The sequence below is a fragment of the Podarcis melisellensis genome (assembly GCF_964234715.1).
Source record: "Podarcis melisellensis genome assembly, chromosome: 12".
In the NCBI taxonomy this organism is placed as follows: Eukaryota; Metazoa; Chordata; class Lepidosauria; order Squamata; family Lacertidae; genus Podarcis; species Podarcis melisellensis.
In genome coordinates, this window is record NC_138544.1 from 15502223 (window position 1) to 15522108 (window position 19886).

Below are 19886 nucleotides of genomic sequence, written 5' to 3' on the forward strand. Positions count from 1 at the left end.
CGTCACGCATGCATACCAACCCCCCCCCCAGCCAGCCCCCCAAAGTTGGGCAGAAACCATCCCCTGTGACCCTGATATCACTTTTCTATTTTTATTTTGTTGTAATCCACTGTGGGATCTTACGGTAAAGGACTGGAAAGAACTCCACGTATTAAAAATGACAGTGATAATATGCAGACCGCTAGGAGGGACTGTGGAACCATTCTGCAATTCCTTTTTAGCAGGTCCTTAGTCCCCAGGCCAGTTAAGGCTTTGCGGCTTCTTTCTGCACATCTGTTTCTCAAACATCTGGGCTGTATAAATGCTTAGAAACGTTTTGCTTGCGACAGGCTGTATTCATCATGGCTCCAAGGTTCCAGCCCAAACAGCTTTCGGGTTAAAGAGAGGGAAAGATTCCTAACTGAAAAACTGTCCAGCTTCTTTCTGAAACTCCTGCAGATTCCAAAGCTGTTTTACCAATGGCTTGAGTCATTTCTCCCATCGATTTCTTTGCACTCCAGACATAAATCGGCCTGATTTGAGCTGTCATCATTCTCTGAACAGAAATAGGAAGCTCAGATTGTCATCCCGCACAGCAAACATGGGGTTGAAGCCTGATTCTGCTATCCCAATTTTAATCTACTGAAACTGTTTCAGAAGTCACTCCTGTGAGGAACATGGACACGTCCGGGCAGAATTTGCACATGTGTCTACTTGCAACTTATTTACCGTATTTTTTGCTCTATAAGACTCACTTTTTCCCACCTAAAAAGTAAGGGGAAATGTGTGTGCGTCTTATGGAGCGAATGCAGGCTGCGCAGCTATCCCAGAAGCCAGAACAGGAAGAGGGATAGCTGCTTTCACTGCGCAGTGATCCCTCTTGCTGTTCTGGCTTCTGAGATTCAGAATATTTTTTTTCTTGTTTTCCTCCTCCAAAAACTAGGTGCGTCTTGTGGTCTGGTGCGTCTTATAGAGCGAAAAATACGGTATTTATACGTTTACATCCCACCTTGTTCTTCAAGGAGCTCAAGGCGGCATACATAGTCCTCTCCTCCTCCTCATTCAAATCCCACAACAACCGTGAGGAAAGTTAGGCCCCGTTGTCATGGGAACCCAAAAGGCAGGATCCTGCTCTGCCTATTTGATAATCCGGCACTGCTGTTAACGGTGAATAATGGCCAACATTCCTGTGCTAGAAAGAAACCGCCGTATTTTTCGCTCTATAAGACGCACCAGACCACAAGACACACCTAGTTTTTGGAGTAGGAAAACAAGAAAAAATATTCTGAATCTCAGAAGCCAGAACAACAAGAGGGATTGCTGAGCAGTGAAAGCAGCAATCCCTCTTGCTGCTCAGGCTTCTGGGATAGCTGCGCAGTCTGCATTCGCTCCATAAGACGCACACACATTTCCCCTTACTTTTTAGGAGGGAAAAAGTGCGTCTTATAGAGCAAAAAATACGGTAATTGGTAAAATAAAATACCGCTGATACCATTAGCTTAATGCAGGGGTCAGCAAACTTTTTCAGCAGGGGGCCGGTCCACTATCCCCTCAGACCTTGTGGGTTGCCAGACTATAGTTTGAAAGCAGCAATCCCTCTTGCTGTTCAGACTTCTGGGATAGCTGCGCAGCCTGCATTCGCTCCATAAGACGCACACACATTTCCCCTTACTTTTTAGGAGGGAAAAAGTGAGTCTTACAGAGCAAAAAATACGGTATACATTAAAAAAACACCTACAAAATTGCTGAAAACTTACCCCGCCTAGGCAGGTCTCCGGGTTTGCAGACCTCTTTGACAATTTTCCTTTCAATGGTTTGCAACACTTCGAAGTTCTGCACCACAAACACTCTCCGGGCATCGCCAGCGATTCGGACCAGCTCAAAGGAATTGGTTGTCCCTATTCCTATAGCAAAAATGTGGATCCCGTCGTTTCTCAGGGCAGCAGCAGCCTCGTCCACAGAGTCATTGGACTTCCCATCAGTGAGGACAATGAGCGACTGCAGGACATCTTTGTTTTTACGGCCTCCGTTGGTGGGTTCGAAAAAGCTCTTGACAAACCTCAAGCCCTTGCCTGTGTAGGTGCTGGCTTTTAACTGGGTGATGTTGTCAATCTTGCCCTTGATAGCAACGTCAGTGTCAAACTCGTTGAGGTAAAATTCTTTCCGGGGATTTTTGCTGTACTGGGCCACCCCAATCCGGACTTTGTCCTGAGCGATGAGGAAGCTGTCTACGATTTCCTTCATAAAGGTCTTCATTGTAGAGAAATTTCTTGGCGATATGCTTGCGGAACTGTCAATCAAAAACACAAGGTCGGCTTCTTCGGTACCACAAGCTGCAGAGGGGAGAAAAACCCAATTTGCTTGTGAGAATTAAGTCTATGCTAGCAGCAAGAATATTACTGGCCCAAAAATGGAAGCAAGAAGAATTACCGACGATTGAAGAATGGAGAATGGAGTTAATGGACTATGCAGAACTAGATTAGCTAACAGGAAGGATTTGAAACCGGCGGGACCATAAATTCACGAAAGACTGGAGTAAATTTACGGACTACTTGAAAAGTATTTGTGAAGATCTGATGACGTTTGTAGGTTTGCAAGAAGTTTTGTGAGGAGTATTATTGGAAGTATTGCAAAATTGGAGACGGGGAAGGATAATTTGTAAAGGCAATATAAAGTTAAGAAATGCATAAGAAGTGGTTAAAATGGTGGATCATCAGAGGTGCTGATGGAAGTCTAAAAAGATTGTACAAGTGATAAGTTTTGTGGTACATTTTATCATTTATATGTTAAAATCAATAAAAAATTTTAAAATGAGAGAAAATTAAGTCTATGCTGTGCTAAAGTCATGGTTAGGCTCAACCTGAAATTTTTGACGTGTTGACCTTTCATTTAATCTCCTTGTCCTGCTTTTAGTTTTTATCCTCAGTAAACAGGTGTCAGAAATCAGAAAATCACAAGAAATTGGTTAGCCTCATGTCTCTAGAACAGGGGTCAGCAACCCGCGGCTCCGGAGCCGCATGTGGCGCTTTGACACCTTTGCCGCGGCTCCGGGGTGGATACTAGCGAGGGGAGGAGGCGCGTTGTGTGCCCCGACACTCCCCACTGTGGCGGGCGCTGTACTGGCTGTGACGTCGCATGGGGGCGGTGCGTGCGTTAGTCACGCACTGTCCTGACGTCACCTTCCCGTCCGCCTGCTGCATTGAAAGGGGGCATGTACGCTGGTCACTGTTTTGAAGGGGAGTGAAGAACACACACACAAAAAAGGTAACTTGTTAATTTAACGTTTATTTCTATGAGGAGGAGTAATTCTGAGGGGTCAAACAAAGAAATAATAAAAAAGTGACAAAAAAGTTATTTTTATAATGACGAGTTTTGCGGCTCCCAGTTTTTTTTTCTTCGGAAACGGGTCCAAGTGGCTCTTTTTGTCTTAAAGGTTGCAGACCCCTGCTCTAGAAGCTATAGGCTTATTAAGTTAGTTATTACTTTTATCCCAAGAGAAATTCGTTGAACTATCAAAGCTTGACTAGGGAGCAACGTGAAACTCTTTGGAGGTTTAGGACTTGCTTATCATCATGACACACCTTCTATGGGCTGGTTCACACATTCAAATCCTCTCACTATGCATTAAAAGTATCATGTGATTTGGGGTGGACTTTGTTTAACCAGCATGTGTACGCCTGTAATTTCCAACTTAAGTGATCTTTCCCACTCAAAAAAGGAGGGTGGGATTGTGGAAATCATGTGTCTGGGGCATGTTTACCTTGTAGAGTCATACCTTGGATCCTAAACGCCTTGCGAATTGAACGTTTTGGCTCCCAAATGCCGCAAACCCAGAAGTGTGTTCTGGTTTGTGAACGTTCTTTGGAACCTGTAATGGTTCTAGGGGTTGCTCGTGCGCAAGTTGCCGCCACTCCTGGCTATGTTACCTGGTTGAACCCTTTCTGTCTGGACAGCCCTTCACTTCATGGCTGTCTCAGTCGCTGGCAGAATCCGTCAGTGGGCGTTTCTTGAACTTCTTCCAGCAAATAAGTTCTTTGACGCCAAGTCTCCTCCTACTCTCCCTGCGCGGAAGTCTTCTGCGCAGGGAGGGTGTGGGCAGCGGAGGACCCGTGCTCTCCCCGCTGGTCTCCAGGAAGAGTCCTGGAGCCTCCTGTCCGATTCCCCCATCTGCCCCCCTTCTCCACTGGTGTTACGCTGATTTCCTTCCCCAGCAGATGGGCTGCCTCTCTCCCTACTGGGACCCTCTCCAGCATCCTTCTGGAGCCTTGCCTCCGCCTCTAGCTCTGATGGCTGTTCCCTGACAGAACCCAAATGTCCGATGTGGCTTCTGCGGCTTTGGATTGGCTGCTGGAGCTTCCTTCAGCCAATCAGAAGACGCGCCTTGGTTCCCGAACGTTTTGGAAGTTGAATGGACTTCCGGAAAGGATTCCATTTGACTTCCGAGGTACCACTGTACTTGCCACTCTCTCAAAAGGCATTTAGGATTCCTAATTGAGAAGTAAGCAAACAAACCTTAAACGTGTTCTGTGCAGATGAACTCAGCCTGCATAACCTAGCTATCATGAGACAGTTGTCCTTGTAAGCTGAGTTTGTACCCGAGCCACATTTCATTCCACTTCTCACTCTCTTACTGATATATATAAAATATATAATAATCACTCGTTTTCCAGTCGCACATGAGCTCTTCTTAATTTGGCTAAGGAGCTAGTTTTCAGAGTCAGCTCTTCAAAACTGAGAATAGACTGCCATCTGTTGGAAACAGAAGCAAGCGACTGCAGAAGTACAGTGGTACCTCTGGTTAAGTACTTAATTCGTTCCGGAGGTCCATTCTTAACCTGAAACTGTTCTTAAGCTGAAGCACCACTTTAGCCAAACGGGCCTCCCGCTTCTGCCGCGCTGCCAGAGCACGATTTCTGTTCTCATCCTGAAGCAAAGTTCTTAACCTGAGGTACTATTACTGGGTTAGTGGAGTCTGTAACCTGAAGCGTCTGTAACCTGAGGTACCACTGTACAGTCGTACCTTGGTTGTCGAACGCCCTGGAACATTTCGGCTCCCAAACGCCACAAACCCAAAATTGATTGTTCCAGTTTGCAAATGTTCTTTTGGAACCTGAATGTCCAGTGGGGCTTCTGTGGCTTCTGATTGGCTGAAGGAGCTTTCTACAGCCAATTAGAAGCCACAATTTTGTTTTCAAATGTTTTGGAAGTCGAACGGACTTCCAAAATGGATTCCATTCGTCTTCCAAGGTACAACTGTATTGTGTTTTTATTAATTTTTGTGGGGAGCTGCCCAGAGCGGCTGGGCAACCCAGTCAGATGGGTGGCATATACAATATTATTATTATTATTATTATTATTATTATTATTATTATTATTCCTGCAGCATCACCTAAATTCCCCCATTCACTTGCTGTTCTTGAGGTTTTTGAGATTTCCTCAGATATTGATTACTAATAGAAATACTAGAAACATAAGCAAAGTGACTAATAAATATTGAAAATAATAACAACAGAACACAGAAGTACGTTCAAACACACTTTACAGCAAGGAAACCGACATGCTATTAATAATAAAATAGTTGTGCACACACTGCATGTTGCACTCCAGAAGAAAATTATATGAAAATGATGTAAAGGTGGTATTTAACTCCTAACAAATTAGTCAAAATGTATAAGAAGGTTGTGAATAATTGCTGGAAATGCAAACAGGTAGATAGCACCCTTTTTCAAATGTGTTGGACTTGCAAGAAAGCGAGGGCTTTTGGGGAAATGATATATAATGAGATAAAGAAGATGTTCAAAGAATTATACAAAAAAGAAAAGAAAAGAAAGAAAGCCTTCCTTTTAGGGATTATAGGAAAGTTCAAAAACAGACGATGGAGTTGTTTATGTATGTAACAACAGGGCTCTGCAGAATTGGCAGAGTTAACAGCCAAAATAAGAGAATCTAATGCTGATTGATGGAAGCCCTTTTCGAGCAGGATTTGAAATATGAGCAACAAAAGGAATTAGAGAATACAGTATTGATGAGTTGGTAAAAGAAACAAGCAAAAAACGGAATTAGAGAATACAGTATTGATGAGTTGATAAAAGAAACAGGACGCAATGTGCAGCAGAGGGGGAGGAATTAAAACGCCTCGGAAAATAGGTTGGGAAGTCGGGAAAAGATAAGTTTGTTATGTATTGAAGTACCGTATTTTTTGCTCTGTAAGACGCACCAGACCACAAGACGCACCTAGTTTTTGGAGTAGGAAACAAGAAAAAAAATCTGAATCTTAGAAGCCAGAACAACAAGAGGGATCACTGCGCATCGAAAGCAGCGATCCCTCTTGCTGTTCTGGCTTCTGGGATAGCTGCGCAGCCTGCATTCGCTCCATAAGGCGCGCACACATTCCCCCTTACTTTTTAGGAGGGGAAAAGTGAGTCTTATAGAGCAAAAAATATGGTGTGTGTATCTAGATAGATGATAGATAGATAGATAGATAGATAGATAGATAGATAGATAGATAGATAGATGATAGATAGATAGAGATATAGATATATTGAAAATCCAATAAGAAAATTATTATAAATAAAATAGTTTTGTATAAAGTTCATTTCGAGGATTCCAGTTACCTGGCTTTGATCCGTCACATATTTCACTAGTGATGTTTTCGTGTAATCTCCCCAGTGCGCTGTAACTTGAAGTATAAAACCACCTGCCCTTGTCGCCAACAATCTCTTCGAGTTCTGTTCTGCTGGCGCCATCTATGCCAATAGCAATAACCCGGATACCTTCTTGCCTCAAAGCCTGCACGGCTGATAGAAGATGGCGCCCATCGGTCGGTGCGGTTGGCTCATCAGTGATAAGCACAATGATCCGTGTGACGCCAAGGGATGAGGCCCGGCCACCGTAGGCCGCGTCAAACCTCTGCCTCGCGAAATTCAGAGCCCTCGCTGTAAAGGCGGACTGTCCCAGAGGCCTTAGCTTAGAAATGGCTTCTCTGACCTGATTTTTTGTGGAATACTGAGCCAGCGGGAACTGCTCTTCGGGGACAGTGCCGTAGACAATGGCCCCAAACTGAACGTTGTCTTTTCCCATCACCGTGTCGTTCACAATGGCTTCCATGAGCTGCAGAACCGCCTGGAACTGCAGTTCTGTAATGCCTCTCGAACCGTGCACTACGAAGATGATATCAGCAACTTCCGTTCGTTTGCACTCTGCCGTTGAAAGAAGAAAGTGATACTGTTATAAATGGATTTCGACTCCCCCTCTTCCATCACCTACCCGGACCCTGAGATCATCTTCTGAGGCCCTCCTTCGTGTGCCTCCTCCTCGAGAGGTCCGGAGGGTGGCAACACAAGAACGGGGCCTTCTCTGCAGTGGCTCCCCATCTGTGGAATGCTCTCCCCAGGGAAGTTCGCCTGGCACCTTCATTACACACCTTTAGGCACCAGGGAAAAACATTCCTTTCTAACCAGGCCTTTGGTTGATCTGATTGACATTCTATGCCCTTTTAAAATGTGGCTCTTTTTTGAGGGGGCTGTTATTGGGTTGCTGTTTTAATTTTGATTATATATATTGCGGTTTTTATGTTGATCTTGTTCTATGAACCACCCTGAGACTTCCAGGTACAGGTCGGTATATAAATTTAATGAATAAATGAAATCAGAAAGTTCTTCTTTGGTCCCCTTTGTTAACTGTTAAGCACCCTCCTTTAAATGATTTTTTTTAAAAGCAGCATAAAGTGGGAAGCAAGTAATAAAACAAAAAGAGGGATAAAAAGGTAAAGGGACCGCTGACCATTAGATCCAGTCGTGGCCGACTCTGGGGTTGCGGCACTCATCTCGCTTTATTGGCTGAGGGAACCGGCGTACAGCTTCCGGGTCATGTGGCCAGCATGACTAAGCCGCTTCTGGTGAACCAGAGCAGCGCACAGAAACGCCGTTTACCTTCCCGCCAGAGCGGTACCTATTTATCTACTTGCACTTTGACGTGCTTTCAAACTGCTACGTTGCCAGGAGCAGGGACCGAGCAGATCTTACTGCCATCAAATATAGCTTTGCTCAGGTCAGCCTTGTCATTGTGTCTACTGAGTGGGAACACCTGGGGTTACAGGCTCGAAAGGGAAAGCAGAACTGTCCTCCAACAACATACCGAACGGTATAGCCGGCCCTGTTAAAATTTGCTCAATTTTTTAAAAGTATTTGCTAGACAATGAGACTCTGGGAGAGAAGGCAGGGAGTTCCGTCATTTAGGTATGGTCACTAACCTTGCTTGGCATTGCATATTTCAAGCAGAATAGTCTTGTCCAAAAACTGGAGGGACTCAAAACTATCCTCGGAAAACACTCTCTCCTGTGCACCAGCAATTTCCAAAAGCTGGGTGTCATTGGCTTTGACTACCCCAATGGCATATATGGTGACGCCTTTGTCCCTAAGGGCTCTGGCAGGGATTCCCACTTCATCATTAGATTTTCCATCTGTGACCACGATCAGATGTTGCTTAATGCCTGGACGCCCTCCTTTTGGTGTGTCAAAGTACTCAAGAGTAAGTTTTAGAGCATTCCCAGTGTTTGTTCCTTCCTTAATCTGCTTCATTTTGGTTATAGCGCTCCTCAGGTCAGCCTTGTTGTCATACTGGTTGAGTAGGAACTCTTCTTTTAGATTAGAGCTGAACTGGAGCACTCCAATCTGGACCTTGTCAGCTCCAACATCGGACCCATTGACAATCAAGTGAATGAATTGCTTTGTCTTGGCAAACTGATCGTCATCCATGCTTTCAGAAGAATCAATCAGCAAAATAATGTCCGCTAGCAGTTGTCTACATACTGAAAAGGGGAGAGAGAGAGAGAGAGAAAATAAGGGTATATTATTATTATTATTATTATTATTATTATTATTATTATTACCCTGCCCACTCTGGACGGCTTCCAACACACACAATAATAATAAAACATCAAACATTAATAGTAACAATCTGATCCAATATAGAAAGTCACAATAACTTTAAATTAAACAACTAATATCAAATAAAGTAATATTCAACAATCCGTTAGAATCCAATCGTAAACAGTAAAATTAAACATCAGCAATATTAATTAAACAGTTTACACTTACCAATTACTATAAAGAATTACTAATCTATAGTCAATAAAACAACAGCAAATCACAATGCATAAAATACCACAAAACATACACAGCCATGTAAAAAGATCAAATTGAGAAACAAGGACACACAACTTGTAAAATTATTTTTAAAAACTATCCCTAAACTCCTCTCTTCCCAGCTGCTTCTGCTCTTTTCAAAGCCATGGTCTGGGAAAGGCTCCTGGGGGCTGGGGGGGGGCAAAGCAGGTGGAAAATTGCCTTCAGAAAGTCTCTCCCCCCCCCCCCCCAGTTCTTCAGTGTCTGAGAAGGCTTCCAAAAATGCACCATTAAGTCAAGGTGTGACATGTTTGTGGGCAAGGATCCATCTGTTGAAGAATGGTGTTCTAGGTAATGCTCTACCACAAGCTACAGAAAGCATCTTTAGCATCAGTCTTTTCACAGAAGCATGAAAAACTGCATATGATCTGATCTCATGTTTGCTTAAAACATAAGTTGAGGTAAATATGCTAAATGTCCATTGCTTCTGACTGTTAGGTGACAAATACAGCAAATGTATGTTTCTACTCATTATATTCTGCACTTGTTTCAACAGTCTAATGTCGACCGTGGTTTGCTCTGAAGTCATTCTTACCACATGACTTAATAGAAATTAATAGATTTTTTCCAGAATTTAGACTGTGGCTCAGCTTTGCATTCCTGACTTTCAGCTGTTTAATGTTATGGGATTTCACCCCAAGTTTCCTTCAAAACATGGAGGATTGATGATGTAGAATTTTAAAGTCATTCTCTAAGGAGGAACAGTCAATTGTGTTTCTTTTCTGGGCTTGTGAAATCAAAAAATTATGGAAGCAGAATTCCTTCTCACACTGTATATGCAGGCCTTCTCTGTGTCTCCTCCCAGACCTGAGTTGAATAGGATCCAAAATACAGCAATCTGATTGGTCCTAGAACAATAGGATTCAGAATGCAGCAGTGTGATTGGCCCTAGAACAATAGGATTCAGAATGCAGTGGTCTGATTGGCCCTAGAACAATAGGATCTAGAATGCAGCAGTCTGATTGGTCTACAGGAGCCACCCAATCCAGCTCCAGGTAGAAGTGAATCCGCAACCTGATTGGCCTACAGGAGAATCCCGGAATTAGCCAATCATGTGGGGCCCATTGTGTAAATAATGTATATAAAGTAGACAATCTGGGGAAAATTCCATTCCTCCTCACCACTATGAGCTGAATAAAGAGCATGAAATCCACTCTCAACTCTGAGTATATTTCACAGACTTTGAAACTTGTTCTCTAGTGAAGCTAGACTGGATTCCTCCTTGCTGTCTTTCTGCTGGCAGATGAAGACCTTTATGAACTGATTGTTTTTAAGGAAGGGTTTTCCTCATTATTCATATTTTTAAAAGATTTGCAACCCTCACTGTCCCCAAACCTTTCTGCATACACAAAGAAGGTATCTCACAGCAGACACACCAAAGGATATGCATAATACTAGTGTCATCATTCTCTTGGATTTTCCCCTGGAAAAATTTAATTGGTAAAGAAAAAAAATACCACCATTAGCTTAATGCAGGGGTCAGCAAACTTTTTCAGCAGGGGGCCGGTCCACTGTCCCCTCAGACCTTGTGGGGGGCCAGACTATATTTTGAAAAAATAAAAAAGTACGAATTCCTATGCCCCAGAGCAGTGCACGGAAACACCGTTTACCTTCCCACCGGAGCGGTACCCATTATCTATTTGCACTTTGACGTGCTTTCAAACTGCTAGGTTGGCAGGAGCAGGGACTGAGCAACAGGAGCTCACGGGGATTCGAACCGCCGAACTTCTGATCGGCAAGTCCTAGGCTCTGTGGTTTAACCCACAGCGCCACCCACGTCCCTAATGCATGTAGTATTTACTTGCAAATATGTGGGTCTTTTAGAATACTTACTTAGCAAAAGCTTGAAACTCTCATATTTAGGAAAATACCTTTTCTGTTATCGTACACCAGCCTGACCTAAGACAAGACTTGCTCTGATTTGTCCGTATTTGCTTTTTTAGACTCGGGTTTCCTTTCTAGAAAACTAATAAAACAAAACTTTTATTTCGAAAGGGAAACACCTTACCTTCAGGAGAGCAGATATCTTGCGCGATATCGTGCTTGATGAGCTTCAGGGAATCAAAATCGTTCACGAAAAACATCCGGTCTTTTGTCCCAGCGATATCTTCCAGCTCTTCTTGGACAGCATCCCTGACGCCAATGGCATAGATCACGATCCCTTGCTGTCTCAGTTCCTCTGCTGCTTTCGTCACCTGATCCTGTGATTTTCCATCTGTAATGACGATGAGGAACTGGGGGATGTTGTTCCTGGCTGAGATTTTAAACAGGTGTTGCATGCCTCTTAAAGCATCTCCTGTGTTCGTCCCGCCACCTATCTGCTGGATCACCCTGATGGCTTCCTTTAACTGTGCTTCACTATCGTACTGGGTGATCTCAAACTCTATTTGTGGAGTGCTTCCATACTGAACAACCCCAAAACGGATTTTATCAGCTCCAACCTGAAACATGCCGATCATTTCGTTCATGAAGGTTTTCATGTCTTGGAAGTTCTCCCAACTGATGCTGCCTGAACCATCGATCAAGAAATAAATGTCTCCCTCCTCGGTCTGGTCACAGCCTAGTAGAGAAGAAACAGAAGAAGAACAACAATTCATTTACAGTGGTGTTCAAAAATAAATAAATGCTCGATTCCCTTCCAAGAAGGGAAATGGGGTTGCGGGTGATGTTAGTCATATTCTGCGTAAAGCTGCTGAAATTAATTGCCACGGTAGAATCTACACGCATATAAAAAAACACTGTGAAAATGCTTTTTTAAAAAAAAGTTTTGAAAAATACATCAAATTTTGAATAGCTCACTCTCGCCATCTAGTGTCACATTTGCATATTGCGCTTTACAACACATGTATAACGTTTCATTTGCAGCTGTGTAGATGAGTCCCAGGACTAACTTAGGCCCATTTTTTTCCAGTGTGTCTGCTCTGAAAAGAACTTAGTTTGATACAACCCCAAAATGCTGCATAACATAAATTCATTTCCCTGAACAAAAATGAGCGGTGAGTGAATACAAGGCAGGCTATTATCTACCAAGCGGCAACAGTGTGCATGGAAGCACTTGCTGAAGGCTAGACTAATCTGAGTGCTAAAATGCAGATCACAACAATGCAGGAAAGAACGTCTCCAGTCCAGTGGAATAGAGGCAAATTTACAAGATGGGATGACAGGGAGACATATTGAACCTATCGTGCACCCAGCCTTTGCCCTCCAAATATCACTTTCTCCCAACCGCTTCCTTTTCTGGTAGGCGCTGCATCCAGCCTCAAAGCTGTGGGTGTGTTTTAATAGGTAGCGTCAGGGAACTGCCATCAGCTCAGAGGCAAGAGATGGAAGGGCAGTGGTGTTACAGGGAGCCACGATGTCTGAAATAAGGATGAAATAATGTAGAATAGGCATAAGCAAACTCGGCCCTCCACATGTTTTGGGACTACAACTCCCATCATCCCTAGCTAACAGGATCATGGGAATTGTAGTCTCAAAACATCTGGAGGGCCGAGTTTGCCTATGCCTGATGTAGAGGCATCTGCTGGCTTCACGGTCCCCCCCCTTGCGATTTTTGTATAGTACACACACGTACACATAGTGATTCGCAATATATTGCCAGCTCAAAGTCACCCAGCAGCTGCATGTGGAGGAGCGAAGACACGAACCCAGTTCCCCAGATTACGAGTCTATCGCTCTTAACCACTACACCACACTGGCTCTCTCTACCCAGCTCTCTGTACCCAGCTCCAACGGATAGGATTTAGGAACCGATGGTGACAGGAGTCTCTTACCTTCCTTCAGGGTACGGGACCGCACTGGGATGCTAAATGCACGTGAAACAATATCGGTACAAATTCGTTTCTTTATCTTCCACTCGATGTTCGAGAGCTGCAACAACGATTCCACATTGGAGACGTGCTTCCTGGGGGGATGAGATGCAATTTTGTGCAGCTGGCCACTCTCGGTGCCATTTTGGATGCCCACGGCATACACGGTGATGCCGCTCCGTCGAAGCTTGGAGGCGGGTCCCGTGAAATTATCTACGGACTGGCCGTCCGTGATCACCACCGCCAGCTGCTGAACTCCTTCATCCTTCCTGCTCCCGGCTCTTTTGGTGAAAACGTTCTTCCTCAGGAAGTTGATGGCAGCGCCAGTGTAGGATTCGCCGCCACGGTACGGCAACGTTTTCACATAATTCACCATCTCCGACTTGTCTCGAAATGCATTCAGGCCAAACTCGAGCCTGGGCTCATCGCTATAAAGTACCAAGGCGACCCGTACGTTATCTGGGGCTATATCCAGAGCCCTGATAATCTTGAGGAGAAAAGCCCGGATCAGCTGGAAATTCCTCGGCCCGATTCTGCTGGATTCGTCCACAAGGAACGCAATGTCTGCCACGGATGCGCTGGAGCAAACTGCGAGCAAAACAAGCACATCAAAGTTAGAGAATGGTGGGATGGGGAATCTTTTCCAGTTAGAAGCCCACATCCCCTCCTAGGCTAGCTTCCATGGTGGGGAGGGGCGGAGCCAGAAGTGGAATATGGCAAAAGTGGGCGGAGCCATAGGTGTGACTCTTACCTTCTACTCTAGGCTGTATCCCAGCCATGCGGGTGCCAGAGGTTCCCATAGTTACGTACCTCTCCATCCATCCAGACAATTGAGATGCGTTATCACAGTTCAAGGACACTATCCTGCCAGGCAAAAGCACTTGGAGAGGGTGTGGCCTGAGAAGAGGGGGTGTGGCCTGAGCAGATGGCGGGATGGGCCTATTTGGGGCCCAGCCTGAGAGTCCCCTCCCATGACCTTCCATACTAAGAGATGTTGATAGCTCAGTTCTGAAGTAACCCCCACTGGTACATTTGGATAGGACTTTGGTCTGAATTCATGACAATTTAAGCAGACAGGAGCAGGCATGCAAAGTTGCTGCCATGATTGAGGGGGCTGGCGATGTGAGATATTGAGAGGGTCCGGGGCCCTCCTTGAAAATTTCCTTCCCTCCCCACCCCTCAATGGCGCCCCTGGGCAGGAGATAACGGGCAAAGCTGCCCCAGGGTGAATAATGTGTGATGCTGGTTATGTGGGAGTCTGGTGAGAAGGTTGATAATAACTCATCTGCAGAGTGGCTAACAACAGTAAAAATAACAGTTTACATAAAATCACAATTAATTGAAATACATTCTAAAATCAATTCATTCTAAAATCAATTCAGGGTCAAATTAATGGCAACCATTGGGCTAGAGTTCTATGAGTATTACCGAAGGAGGGGGTCAGGCTGTGCCTTGGCCAAAAGCCTGGTGGAACAGCTCTGTCTTGCAGGCCCTGCGGAAAGATGTCAAGTCCCGCAAGGCCCTAGTCTCTTGTGACAGAGCATTCCACCAGGTCGGAGCCACAGCTGAAAAAGCCCTGGCTCTGGTTGAGGCCAGCCTAACCTCCCTGTGGCCCAGGATCTCCAAGATGTTTTTATTTGAAGACCATAAGGTCCTCCGTGGGACATACCAGGAGAGGCGGTCCCATAGGTATGAGAGTCCTAGGCTCATTTGAGCTCATTGGGAAAGAACTGGAATGTATAAAGGGGAAACACATGCTTGTAAATGCATATCATGTGGTGGGCTCATACTGGGAAGCAAACTGGGAAAATTCTAGAATCGTCCTTCAGTCATGCGTGTCCTATAACAAATGTCAATAAAGCCAGTGGCATTTGCTTTGGGCGCTAGACAAGTTTCTTTTGATTGTATTCCTGGCAGTATTACTAACAACCCTTTATAAAAATCCATGCTATTCCCATTCGAGGAAGATTCATCTGAGGAAAACTCTCCTTGTTCCAAAAAGAAATGTTCAGGGAAGTTAAAGAGAACTCGCTTTCTGAATAACAATAATATCATATTTGCAGGGGACCGGATGACTGACAGAATTCTCCACCTTATAATCTACTTTAGTGTGAAATTTTCTCTCCAGGGAAATAATTACCTGCTGGCACATCTATGTCCAGAGCATCATCGTAGTGCTGATGAACTGATACGTCCAAAATATCCACCACAGTCTGTTGAACCTGATCAAGGCTCTGTACATCATTGGCCTGAAAAACCAAAGTGTCAGTAGCAATTTCCTCCATTTCTACCCTGTCAGAATCCAAGATGCCAACCGTTACAACTTTCACTCCCATTTCTTTCAGCCGCTTTGCGGACTCCTTGACGTCATCCTCAGATTTAGCGGAGGTGACGACCACCGTAAACTGTGGCGTCCCTTGGTTAAACCGGCTGCCAGCTTCCTCGGTAAAATAGACATCTTGCAGAAATTGCAGGGCAGCCCCAGTCTGCGAAGGGCCTCCTATGAATTCGACGCTGTTCTGGATGTGGTGGAGAACATCTTCCTTACTCTCGTAAGTGTTCAGCAAAAATTCTGTCTTCCCTTCTCCACTGTATTGCGCAAAGCCAATCTGGTACTTGCCAGCCCCGACATCTAGTTGTTCGACAATCTGAGCGGTGAATTTTTTGACTGCTTCAAAGTTGGGGGCGCCCATTGTGTCAGAGGAGTCAATAAGGAAAACCACGTCAGCATAGTGCTTTGTAAATGCTGGAGGAAAAAACAACGTATTTTAATACAGTGGTACCTCGGGTTACAGACGCATCAGGTTACAGACTCCACTAACCCAGAAATAGTACCTTGGGTTAAGAACTTTGTTTCAGGATGAGAACAGAAATCGTGCTCCTGTGGCATGGCAGCAGCAGGAGGCCCCATTAGCTAAAGTGGTACCTCAGGTTAAGAACAGTTTCAGGTTAAGAACGGACCTCTGGAACGAATTGAGTTCTTATCCTGAGGTACCACTATATACCATTGCACTGCAATCTGCAGGAGAATTATAAAACCAATTGAAATCATTTCCCAGAATTCACAGAATTTATGATCTGCTCTTGCAGTTTATAATTGTATAATGTGTGTCATTATATGATTAAAATTACATTACTTCCATGCTTATTGAATTTCAGAAAGCAGGTCCCCTGCTAGGAGCAGGTGTGTGAAGCCAAAACGCAGTGCAGCACTCTGGGTATGTTTTTATTTAAAAAAAATATATATTGAAGATTTTCTTCAATTACAAAAGTGCGTGCATTGTCACTTTTTTCCAGGTCGCAGAGTCTTTTCTATAGATCAGTTACATTCAGTTTGAGACATTAATGTTGTATACAATATAGTGGTACCTCAGGTTACGTACGCTTCAGGTTACAGACTCCGCTAACCCAGAAATAGTGCTTCAGGTTAAGAACTTTGCTTCAGGATGAGAACAGAAATTGTGCTCCGGCAGCACGGCAGCAGCAGGAGGCCCCATTAGCTAAAGTGGTGCTTCAGGTTAAGAACAGTTTCGGGTTAAGTACGGACCTCCAGAAAGAATTAAGTACTTAACCTGAGTTACCACTGTATATGTTTGTGGGAGAGAGGGGGGACAGGGGGGGGAAAGGATGGTAAAACTGTCATTATTTTATTTAGTGTACTTATGGGGTTTTGTGTTGGCGTCACGTTGGCGTTTTTTAATTTTTTCTTGGCAGCGAGAGAGGTTGGTCAGGGCATGGTTGGTTGTCTTTAGTTGACTGACGTGAGCGTTTTTTGCGTGTGTGAGGGAATGGGCCGCGCTGTCGGAAGTTATTCTACAAAGCCACACACTGCTCTTTAAGCACCCATTTTGTAGAGATTCAAAGAGCAGATCAGGGTTGTTGGCAGAAAAGCTTCCGAGCAATGAAATTCAAAGACTATTTAGTTAAATATGCTAAGATAACTTAATTGGAAAAACTTGCAAATACTAGATAGGCTTAGGATTTAATTATGTTAGAGAATAACATGTTTAAAGTCAAGATGAAAACAAAGTAAGATGTTAAGTGCTTAAATTAATTTTATGAGAAAATTAGTTTGGGGAAACTGTTACAATGATATACACTGAAATTCAGCCAGGGGGATTTGAGGAAGTCACTTAACAATGTTACTAAGATTGGATCAAGTACAGTTAAGATGTATGTTTGTTTGTTTAAAATTTTTGGAAAACCAATAAAAAAAATGGGGGAAAAAGATGAGCTTCCGAGCAGCCCACAAGTCACCGGAGAAGACAACTTTGCTTACCTGTAATCTGGCTCTCCACTGCAAAGCACATCGTTCGGAGGAGACTGCCGGAGAGTTCTTCGAGGATATCAAATCTGTCGGTGCTGAACAGAAACTTATTCAAGGGCCGGCTGGCAATTTCCTGCAGTTCGGTGGTGTTCTGGACGCCAATCCCCACCACATAAACAGAGATGCCTCTTGCCCTCAGTTTGCTAGCGGGAACCTTGACTTCATCACTGGACTCGCCATCGGTGAGCAGAATGGCGACCTGGGGGAAGTTTTCCTGGGCTCTGCTCCCGGCAGATTCCGCGAAGTACTCTTCGCCGATAAAATCCAAGGCAGCGCCTGTGTTAGTGCCTCCCTTCCGGAAGGGCAAATTCTGTATTTGTTCCAGAATGTCGCTCTTTGAAGAATACTGGTTTAAGAGGAATTCCCTGTAGGGGCTGTCACTATACTGGGCCAGCCCAATTCTAACCTGATTTGGGCCAATGTCAAGGCTGGATATCATGGTGTACAGAAAGCTCTTCACCTTCTGGAAATTCTCCTCGCCAATGCTAGTGGAACTGTCCACCAAAAATACGATGTCGGCCATGGTGGCTTTTCGGCACACTAAACGAGAAAGAAGTTTTTAAAAGTAAGACGGGAATTGGTTATTGCTTTTCTGTTTGAGGTGGTTTCAGACTAAAACATAGCCGGCATTTATGTGGCCATTATTATTATTATTATTATTACCCCCATCCCATCTGGCTGGTTTTCCCAAGCCACTCTGGGCAGCTTACAGAATATATAAAACATAATAAAGCATCAAACATTAAAAGCTTCCTGGTACAGAACTGTTTTCTCAAACAGCTTCTCTTGAGGATTTTCTCTAAGCTAGAACATTGTAAAATGTTTTCTCAGAATCAGGGCCACCAAAATATGAAAACAGTACAAATGTTAGCGCTGTACCACATTCAGACTATGAATTCTTTCTTTCTTTCTTTCTTTCTTTCTTTCTTTCTTTCTTTCTTTCTTTCTTTCTTTCTTTCTTCTTTCTCTCTCTCTCTCTCTCTCTCTCTCTCAACAAAGGAGGTGAAAGGGGTTATATAGAAATACTATATGGAGAAAGCTTCACTGTTGACATTCTGTCTGTCAGATATATTATTTCATATTGTGTGTTTCCCCTGATTTTGGGGGCTCCCCAAATGAGGATACAAATTTGCAAATGACACAAAAATATACAAATTTTATGTGCATCTGTACTCCCTTTTGTGAGTGAGGTGAAGGGAACCAATGCACTGTGCACTGGGCCCAGAAAATCCTATTGGCACCTGTCAGGGAACTGCCATCGGAGCCAGAGGCGGAGGGAAGGCTCCGGAGGGATGCCGGAGAGGGTCCCAGTAGGGAGAGAGGCAGCCCATCTGCTGGGGAAGGAAATAAGCGTAACACCAGTGGAGAAGGGGGGCAGATGGGGGAATCGGAGAGGAGGCTCCAGGACTCCTCGCTGGAGACCAGCGGGGAGAGCACGGGTCCTCCGCTGCCCACACCCTCCCTGCGCAGAAGACTTCCGCGCAGGGAGAGTAGGAGGAGACTTGGCGTCAAAGAACTTATTTGCTGGAAGAAGTTCAAGAAACGCCCACTGACGGATTCTGCCAGCGACTGAGACAGCCACGAAGTGAAGGGCTGTCCAGACAGAAAGGGTTCAACCAGGCAACCTAGCCAGGAGTGGTGGCAACTTATGCACGAGCAACCCCTAGAACCATTACAGCACCCATCATCAGAACAAGCTAGAAAAGGGCAGTTAAAGAAAAGAGATATTGGCTGATTTCACACACACCCTTTACAACTTTATTATATTTTCTCTTTGCATTTTGAATGTAAACATCTAAAAGTGGAGAAACTGTATCACATACTGAAAATTAGCTCTCTTCCATGTTCTGTGCTGTGAATCATAGAGTCATAGGACTGCAGAGTTAGAAGGGACCCCGAGGGTCATCTAGTCCAACCCCTTGCAAGGCACGAATCCTGCCCACGGACATCCCTGGGCGGACTCAAACCACCAACCTTCTGGTGAACAGCCAGATGCACTGACCCAATGTGCCACCAGCCTTCAGAAGTGACAGATTTCATTGAGTTTTCCTGGTTGCCTAATTCTTCTTTTTAAGCAACATCTCTGGCAATACATGCAGTACATGTCCACTCAGAAGTTGGCCCATAATGAGTTCAGCATGATGTGAGAAAATAGCCTTACTGTGCTGGTCCCGTGGGTTACCCGAGAGGCGAGGTCCAAGTCCGGTCCATGATCAAAGGTGCAATGTGGAGGCAGTCTGTAGTAGCTGAAGCTGGGTGCAGGGCAGGGAGTCGGGTGAAGTCAGGAGCAGGCATGCAAGCAGAGAGCCTGGGCAGGGCAGGAGCTCAGGCAGGAAAGCAAGACAGGGTTCAGGCAGGAACTAGCAACCAACAATGTTGCTCCTGCAACTTGGGAATGGGGCTGGCTGGCTTTTATCTGCCCTGAGGCATAGGGCGGCCCCAATCCTCTGGTGACTCGCCTCTCCTGGCCTGGAGGCGAGCACTCCTCCTGTGGGAACTTAGTTCCCTCCACCTCTCTGCCCTGAGCCTCTGCAGCTCAGGAGAGGCTGGAGGGTTACTGGACCTAGAGGCAACCTCAGCTTCCCC

General features: G+C 44.8%; 1 protein-coding gene across 2 annotated transcripts in view; it reads right to left on the reverse strand.

The window, feature by feature from the left end:
• LOC309353559 (collagen alpha-4(VI) chain-like) overlaps positions 1 to 19886 on the reverse strand; it is a 96045-nt gene that overhangs the window by 66981 nt on the left and 9178 nt on the right. For both annotated transcript variants that reach the window (XM_081882896.1, XM_081882897.1), the window contains 7 exons: positions 17253 to 17840; positions 15114 to 15719; positions 12938 to 13561; positions 11173 to 11724; positions 8231 to 8788; positions 6594 to 7178; positions 1737 to 2312 (listed from right to left, as the gene is read on the reverse strand). In XM_081882896.1, the coding sequence (XP_081739022.1) occupies positions 1737 to 2312; positions 6594 to 7178; positions 8231 to 8788; positions 11173 to 11724; positions 12938 to 13561; positions 15114 to 15719; positions 17253 to 17840 (4089 nt within the window). The remainder of the gene's footprint in view (positions 1 to 1736; positions 2313 to 6593; positions 7179 to 8230; positions 8789 to 11172; positions 11725 to 12937; positions 13562 to 15113; positions 15720 to 17252; positions 17841 to 19886) is intronic.